Here is a 9,533-nt window from a genome sequence, read left to right on the forward strand (position 1 = left end):
GTTAATGGTTTTGGTAAAATTCTTTCTGCACAAATTCGACCATATTCTAGTTGATTTGCTAAAATTCTTCTTAACTTTTTTCTGCTCATTGGTGGCAAATTTTGATATGCCAGTCTTATTAAAAATTGTACATGTTCTGCTTGTAATCCCATTGCAACATCCGTGAATGAATAATAATTCATTCCATTTGAATATGTATTGTTTTCCATTTCTTATAAACACTAAATTAAACTGTCACTGCAAGATACTAACAACAAATTGACAGTTTAGTTGTTTGTTTTGAAGTTTTGCTAAAAGTTCCACAGCTATCCTCGCAAGAAATTACATGATTTTAGGTGATTACACAAAAAATAGTAGATATCTTAAAAACTAGAAGAGATAGGTATAGGGAACCCTGATACCGTTCGAAAGAGAATAAAAGTGTGTATCAGAATATAGAAAAACATACAGGGTGTTCCATTTAAAAAAAATGACTTACGAAGATTTGAAGTTAACTAAACTTGGCATTAAATTTCTAGCACCCTGTATGCAATTAAGCCACTTTGAAAGTATGAATGGGAAGCTTAAGGGGCTAGCTATCCCCTCTATAAATATAGTTGCTTTATCTTTCTTACTATAAAATACACATGGTTTAAAGCTAGTCACTGTTTCTCTCCATTTTTTTGAAAAAAATTAAATATATCGAAAACGGTTAATTTTAAAAATAGGGAAACTTCATAAAAGTCCACCTAAAATAACACGTAAAATCCAAAATTGCAGTAATATATAGGGTGTTCCATTTAAAATAAACAAGTTAGAGATAGTCTGAAATAATTCTAATGGGCCGTCACTGTGAGATACCCTGTATAAAAGCATTAGTATCAGTCCCCATTGTATTCATCGTTATCCGTCGTACTTGAAAATAGCAAAGTGTTATATAGCATAATGTTGTCACTGTTCACAACATAGTTTAGCTATTAAACATTTATAACCTTTTACTGTTGTAGAAGATACTTTCTCATGAGACTAACATAATTTCTCTCTTTGTTGCAGATGATGCCATCTAAAAATGCCAGTGCTACTTCTAAGAGAGTTGTCCTCAACATCCCTGTCCGCATTAGTGGAAAAAGCCCAAAAGAAATCTCCACCCCTCCCAGAGTACGACCTCCAGTTGAACAATGGTCACCTTGACTTGATCCTCCTAACCAAACCAGATAGGAAAATCAATTCAACCTCCACCGATGAAGGTTTCGAATCGGACATAGACAGTTTATCGATAGTGTCTAGTGATAACGACAGTTTTACCATAGAGAAACACTCGGAAAGTGCCTCGAAAACGACTGAAACCGATTCTGCCAACGGTTCCTCCAGCTCAGACTCCGATACTGAAGTTGCAGAAACGAAAAGCTCAGAAACAAACCGCTCAAACTCTGAAAACCCCAAACAAGACCAACAGTCTAATGAAGACTACTCCTTGGAGAAAACAGTAGAGCACTTCAATCTAGTCGACTGCATTTGCTACACTGACGTCAAATGTACTGACATCCTCATCTTCGTGATAAAACGAGAGGCGTTTGTGTTCAAATTCGACAACATTACAAACTTGCAGAACTTTTATACGAATTTCACCACTCTCAAAGCCGTAGCTAATCAGAAAGCCTACAACAAGAACTTCACCTCGAAGTTCAACCTCCTGCAAAGAACTGACCAGAATGGTGTAACTCACATTGAAATCACCAGGGAAGCTGATCCTAGGCTGGCGAAAGACGAAGGACCTAGTAGCATTATAAGCATCAACACCCCGGAGGACATTTTTCAAAAGTTCTCGAAGAACTTCGACAAGATCAAAGATGTGAATTCAAGGCAAAGGGCGGAAAGCAAATATATCAACGACATCAAGTATAACACTATAAATTCAAAATTAGGTCCAAAGGCAAAAATTATCACTAAATCTAACTCCATTGAGAACATCTTGGATTTAGACCAGTATAAGTCGAATCTAGTCAACACGAACAAGGATAACAACTTGAAGAAGATCTGGAACAGTGCCGAGAACCTCCTGGAACCGCCCAAGCGACCAGAACGGAGGAAAAAATTAAAAGGAAAGGCACCACAACCTCCAAAAATGATAGAAGAAAAACAAGACGTGCTCAGTGGTCAATACGTAAGAGTGAACGTCAACTTCGACACAGCTAAAGACTTAGACAAAAACAGGTTGATCATCAAGAGTTCCTTAAATGAACCACACCCCAAGAAGCTGCAAAATTTCAACATCTTAAGTACGAAACCCAGTCTGGCGTCCTTCTTAAAACCTAAGGAAAAGCAAGTGGTGAAGTACGAACCGAAAAAAATAGACACAGGGACTCTCTTGAAGTACAGACTCCCTGACAGCAGCTGGACCAATTCCGTCCCGAGAATGCTGAAGAAACCGAGAAGCAAATCGGAGACCAGGAACTTCGTTCCTATGGCTTACAGATACATAGATACGACACAAGATTATCCTGTTTCCTACAACGTCAATTCACAGCGCAACTATGACAAGCTCAGTTATACCAGCAACCATTTCCAGCAGAATATGCACACCAGCTACGGACAAAACCTGGCCATGTCCAACTACCTTAGAGGAGAGAACAACTCACAGAACATCAACAACAGACTGTTCGGGCTGAGCCCGAAACTGAGGGAATTCGCCAATTCCGAAGACTTCAAGAACGACAGCAGATGGGGCAGTGCAAATGAAATCAGTGTAACAATGAACAAGGACAATAATCTGAAAAGTGTTATAAAGAACAACAGAGACGATGCTAGCAAGAAGAAGAATGAGAAGAAGGTTACATTCAGCGCGTATACCACGGTGCAGGTTGTTTAGGGGTCTACGTCAACTTGCTCGAAATTTTTGATTGACAATATGAATATACAGGGTGCTTCTAATTCAATCGGTGTTATTGGCTAAAGTAATAAATTTCATTTATAAGATATTTTTGTTGACGTGATGTGTTTTTACATTATGTAATATTTAAATAGTTGACTGTAATAATAGCGATGTTAGCAATAACGTATTCTTAAATTGGAACACCCGGTATAAATGTTGTATGTTCATTAAGTAGAATCAAAAATTTGTTGAGTAGCACTTTCTTGAAACTATAAAGAAACTTTTATCACCACTCTCCTATTAATTTCATATTTTCTCGAAAAAATATGAATTTTATTCTTGGTTAAATATGCAGGAAGTAAATGTAAGGAAAATTAAGAATATATTTTTTCTTAAAGTTATATTTAAAGGAAGCCAAAGAAGATTACTTCAAACAACTAGACTATTACGTTATGTTTTATTTATCTAAGATTAATGAATAGCGCACCATATATTTTGCCCGTCCTGTATATTTGATGTTACTTCATCTTATGATGCCTGTACCTTTCATGCTTTCGTTAACAGTTCTATTAGGTATGTTATTTAAAATACGCATATGTATCATAACGTGTACCTACCACTACGCTGTATGTAAAGAAAGATATCGTCTGTATATTACGTTTTAGTTTGTATATATGTAACTGTATAAACATTTTTTAAATAAACTGCATACGTATATACCAGATTTTTATTTAAAAAAATTATGCACCAGTTTGATACTGAGTTTTTCATATACATATTTTCAAAACTTAACCATCGCTACCCCTTAGAAGAAGGACATCATATTTAGAAAGCATATTGAATTGCAAACATTTCTGGTCATCTGGTATGTATATTTTGGGGACAAGAATATGGGAAAAATCGATATATGTTTGTCACTGGCTTCTAAGGTATCTACCCGCGAAAATAGGACGGAATGAACATAGGAATTCCATTTTGTCACAATGTTTTAAGGAAAATAATGGTAAAAAGAAAGAGCTAGGTTTTCAGGTGGGCTTTCCTAGCTACAAAAAAATAGATTAATACAAAATTGACTAGCCCACCTTCGTACTGCTATATGGAGTCACTGCGAAGGAATGCAAGGTATAGGGTTATATAATTTTGTTAGGTTATTACTACGATGAAATAGTGAGATCAATCCTAGAGCATTTCCGAGATTAAGAAGGTGGGTGGGAGGGGCGAACCGACAAGATAACAAGTACTTGTTAGTTATAAAGACATAAAGAAGGAGTCGCCCTATTTGGGTTTGGGGTTTCCACACTGTGCGTTCTATTTAAGGGTAGAGTCTCGAGGTTAATTTATTAAAGAGTAATATCTTGCTTTCCAATTTTGCATCCATGCGCGATTCCCTGAATCTCGGAAATCACATCGTGTACAACATGAGAAAGTATATCACCCTGTACGACCTACCAATGGATTAAACTCGACGTGAGCAAAAGAATGGTAAGTATCTGAAATTCACTCTCTGAATGTACAACATTTCTAAGATCCCACGTAACATAATTAAAGTGTAAATGATAATTTATCAGCTCCCTTTGGAGAAATTAACTTAAATCAGGTTACAAAAGTTTCGTCCTTAGGCAGTCACTACGTATAAATCTTCAACACATTGGATTAATTTTTTTAATTTAATTAAGGAAACGTCAAAACACAATTTCCACTCTGTTGACGAATCAAACGCTGGGGTTGTTTATATCTGTTTTTTTTTTTCAAATTGTGTCTACAACTCAAGACATACACGTCGCATTTTTGTTCTATGGTTTACATGTTCATTGTTTACATGTTAATTTTTGTTGTTTTACTTATTTTACTTTTCCAATTTCATTTTAAATTTCTTTGAAATCTGTGTAAATTCTAGGTTATTTATTTTTATTTGTTCTGTTTTTCTTGTTTTTTTTCTCAAATTAAATGATTTTTCATTTTTTATTTATCTATTACAACATTTACTTATTTGTTATCATTTTATTTGTTTGTCTACATTTTTAATTCATATATAAAAATAATAACATAATAATAGTTTTACAGTTTCGTATTTTTGGATTACATAACCATTGAGAACTAGATGCTAGACTTCTTGATATACTTACACATACTCTAATAGATAATTATTTTTGGAGGAATGTCGTTAGGTAAGCTCTCCTGATAAAATTATTATCAATGTATCAATGTGTGGAAAATTGTGAGCGTTCCAGGACGATATTTGCAAATATCCCATTTGATGCATGCACAATATGATCTATAGTCTGTACCTGTGTTTATGTTTGGGTAATAAAGCACCATTTAATCTAATTTTATATTATTTTAATAAATTGTCGGTTTGAGACTGTATGGTATCATTTTCTTTTTTTTGGGGGTTTGCTTAGAACTGACTGTGTACAGCTGCTAGAAAAATAATTCTAATGATCAACTTTTTTTTGCAAGAAACGAAAACAAAAAATTACGAAATTGTATTGAAAAAGGCTACTGTAAAATGGACGTAATAGAAACACTCTTGGAATTTTGACAGTTGGGTAACAGCTGTACAAGGTGTCACAGATTTATTCTGAAAAAAATTGGGATAGGTAGAACCAGTAAAATATCACCTGTTCAAAAATATATGTATAAATAGGCACAATATTTCCGCCACTGGTTGACTTTGTATTTCAACACAATGTATTTTTCTGTGTAATTACTTACATTACCAGTCCAATTCATTTATTTTCAATAATTTTAAAGATATGTAAGTAAATGTGGTACCTATTTTTTTAACTTCGAATCGGAACCGATTGAGATTGCGGAAAAAGTGTCTACATATACCTACCAAAGTTCCATTATTTTTACTGATTTTACTTTTTCTGCAGACAAATAAGGCGCTGTTCTTCTTGAAATAGTCTTTATCCAACAAATCGAATCGTTATTGATTAACATACAGTTTTACTTTTTAAGTAATGAAATACGGGTTAAGGTGAATTTCAAACATCAAAATATGCCGATATCATTTGGTTGATATTAAAATAATTGTTAAAATGTCAAGCTTTATTTCAATATTCTGCCGAATTTCATCGAAGTAATGCACAATTTTTTTTAGATATACATTAGTATGCTTTTTAAAATAAAGAATATCCAAAAAGAAACGCAGGATTTCACATGAGGAAACAAAATTTGATTAATTAAACAGTTGCCAAAGTTTTTAGTGTAATCATTATTTTAGAATTTAAATGCGGGTTACTTTTTCAAATTTTTTTTCATAGTTAGGTTTAATACGTATATTCAAGTGAAATTTTGGTAAAAAAATGGAACATGGTAATTTTATATTCGACCAAAAGTTGTGGTAAACGATAGGCTGCCATTTATTTTACACATATTTGCTATTATCCCTTAATTTGGGTAAAATAAGGTAACATTATTTTAAAAAATAATGTAACATCTTATTTAATTCAACGTAACGTTAATACAGGGTGATTCACAACTTATTCAAAAAAATTTGGGAATAAATGCGGCATGAGAAATGGAGTCAATATCGTAAAAAAATTTTGTAAAATCCTTATGGTTTCCGAGAAAAAAATTATTTAAGTTGTAGTACTTTCAACTGTAGTCTCTAGCGTCATTTGTAATATGCGTGGAGAGCCACGTGACCTCAGCGGCTCGGAATACTGAAATCCGATTTTACAATCGTCGTTGCAATAATGTTTACAATAGTGTTAGGGTAGTTAGTGTCAAAAATGGCTTGCGTGTATAGCAACTCGGAGTTGATGAATATCGTTTTAATTTATGGTGAAACAAGAGAACATTTATTAGTTCTTAGAAACTGAGTAAGACGGGCTCAAATGCGTTTACGCGGCGGCGGACAAAATTTTGAACAGTTGTTGTAACATCAGGTATGTCAAATTATTTTATTAACTAAAACCACAAATTAATATTTTATTAATAAATAATAACAATAAAGGCAAAAGTAGTTGAATTTGCTGATGATAGGTGCTATAAAATTCTATTTATTTCTTTCCTTGCGAAATTCTTTCAAGTTTTTATCCGTTTTTATCACACTTCGTCGCCGGCCGTTCCGGTCACATTGTGCCAGGCCAGGTTTTACAAAAGTGGACAAGTATCCAGTGTCGTGCAGAAGTGTATGTTTAAATCATTTTCGAACTGCCCTTTTTGCTTTTTTTTATAGAATACCACAAATAAATGTTAACTAATAAAATTAACTCAAAATGGAATGATAAATTATGAACTGACAAGTTGACACAATGTGATAGTTTTTTCCAAAGCCATTTCGTGCGACCGAAAATAATAAAAATTATGTTTTTCTAGATATGTTGCTATATCTTAAAAACTAACAACTTTAGATGTAGAACATGCTTAATAAAAGTTGAAGTGGACTGATATGTGAATAAAAAAGAACAATAAAATACAGGGTGATCCATTTGAAAAATTTTAGAAAATCAAGTTTGAACTTTCGTAAAATGATCGTATTATAAATAATGCCCTGTATAATATATCGATATTAGTTAATATAGGAGTATTTGCCTAACATTTGCCTATAACTCTGCCAAATATTTTTGCTCCAAGTCTTTGTAGTTGAAAGTTAATACAACTTCTTCGAGGTCATGTTTTTTCCAAATTCGAAGAATTTTCTACATAACTTGGCAACCTCGCACTAAAATGTTAAACTGTTTATATGGCCATATATAGAATTTTCTCAGAAATCCATATATTTAAAAATATACAGGGTGTTCCATTTAAAAAATGTTAATATTTAGCGTGTCCCGTTTTTACTCATTGCCCTGTGTGTTTCAAATTAATTTTGTTCTTCAGGTTTTTTGATTATGTATAACTTTTATATAAACTGTTTTTCTGTATTACGAATAAGTTATTTTATTTTCTCACACTAATAGCCCACCCTGTATATTATATGTCACTTGAAACCAAGTCTGGCTAACTGCTGGAATTAATTATTTTGCTTTTACTAGTTTTGTTTCTATTGGCACTCCATTCTGCAACATCAAACGATCCTACTATTTGTTCATATTTTCTTAACAAATTTTAAATTTTTTCAATTGATTTTAAAAAATATTATAGCCTTTGGGCTCCAAATAATTTTTATATTTTTATGGAAAATATCTTCAGTCTCTCCTCAACTATGTTTTAAATAACATAAATGCCGTTCAACTGAAACCTTAATCCCATTGTATTCATGAATATTTACCGGACACATGCTTATTAAATAAAAAAATCCATCCGTTTCACCCTTAAATTTATTACCATGACTGAATCATTTCCGCTTGGTGTAAAATACATTCCTAGTCACTGTCTGCAGACAAATAAGGCGCTGTTCTTCTTAAAATAGTCTTTACTTTATTCAACAAATCGAATCGTTTTTTAATAACACACAGTCCTACTTTTTAAGTAATGAAACACGGATTAAAGTGAATCTCAAACATCAAAATATTCCGCTATCATTTAGTTGATATTAAAATACGCTATTTTAATATTCTGCCGAATTTCATCGAAGCAATGCACAATTTTTTTTAGATATGCTTTAGTATGCTTTTTAAAATAAAGAATATCCCAAAAGAAACGCAGGATTTCACATGAGAAAACAAAATTTGATTAATTAAACAGTTGGCTAAGTTTTTAGTGTAAACATTGTTTTAAAATTTAAATGTTTGCGGGTTAAGTGTCAAACGATCCCGTAGTTCCATTGATCTGTGGTTCCATGGTATCAAGAGGAGATGTTCTGTTAGTAGTAGTTCAGTGCTTATGAGATAAGATAAGTAATGAAAGAAAATGGCACTGATTGAAGTGCATAGAGATTTCTAAAATAAAATGTTATTTGTGTACTGTTTTATGGCTCGCTAATAAACCCTTCCCACATTACATGTTTTTAAAAGATAGACATTGCCATTAAATATCGGACAGATGTCCTGCGCGACTCATTTGGCATACTCGACTTGTTTTAAGAAAATTCTGTTTTTTCTCGTTGGGTAGTGGTCGTTCTTGAATGACACGAAGACTATATCTGCCCCAAATTCGATAGATTTACTTGTTCGCATACCCACTAAGACGGAAATGTGCATCGTCGCTAAAGATGATTATCTTAGAAAAATCTCCGTCCACTTGTTGATTCTCCAACATCCAATCAACGAATGTCCGACGCATTAAATAGTCGTCTGGTTTTAATTCCTGAGTTAGATGAATCTTGAATTAACGCAGATACAGACCTTTTGTTAAAATCCGTTGCATTGTGCTTTTTGAAATGTTTAACTGATGTGACCGATGCGACGGCGCATTGAGGTTACGGGAATTTCCGCCGCACTATCACTCACCGTAGCAATATTTTCGGCTGAACGGCCAGTGCGAGGCCCGCCAGTTTTTTACTGTTTGCTCCTACTAACATGTTTGTTTAAATTTGGCAACTAATTCACAGTTATTTCATTCGGAGCGTTCCTCCTACCGAAAATACCACGTAATTTTCGCACAGTCTCAGCTACACACTCTCCGTACTTCTATTGAATTTTCACAATCTCTACTCGTTGATACATCGTCGTACAGCAGTCCATTTTGTTTGCCAATTCTGCCAACTCTTCGAAATGAAACTGGCGCACAATTCAAATCTTGCGTTAATTTTGGGACACCCTTTAAATGTTGATGTTTTTACAGTACG

The 9,533-nt window shown here is 33.5% G+C and overlaps 1 protein-coding gene across 1 annotated transcript in view; it reads left to right on the forward strand.

Annotated features, from left to right (window-relative positions):
* LOC108903172 overlaps positions 1-3,550 on the forward strand; it is a 128,207-nt gene extending 124,657 nt beyond the window's left edge. The window contains exon 2 of the mRNA XM_018705261.1: positions 1,033-3,550. Coding sequence (XP_018560777.1) covers positions 1,049-2,848 — 1,800 coding nt within the window. The 5' untranslated portion in view covers positions 1,033-1,048 and the 3' untranslated portion in view covers positions 2,849-3,550. The remainder of the gene's footprint in view (positions 1-1,032) is intronic.
* Positions 3,551-9,533: the final 5,983 nt, after the last annotated feature.

This window comes from Anoplophora glabripennis, unplaced genomic scaffold, assembly GCF_000390285.2.
Source record: "Anoplophora glabripennis isolate ALB-LARVAE unplaced genomic scaffold, Agla_2.0 scaffold138, whole genome shotgun sequence".
Classification (NCBI taxonomy): Eukaryota; Metazoa; Arthropoda; class Insecta; order Coleoptera; family Cerambycidae; genus Anoplophora; species Anoplophora glabripennis.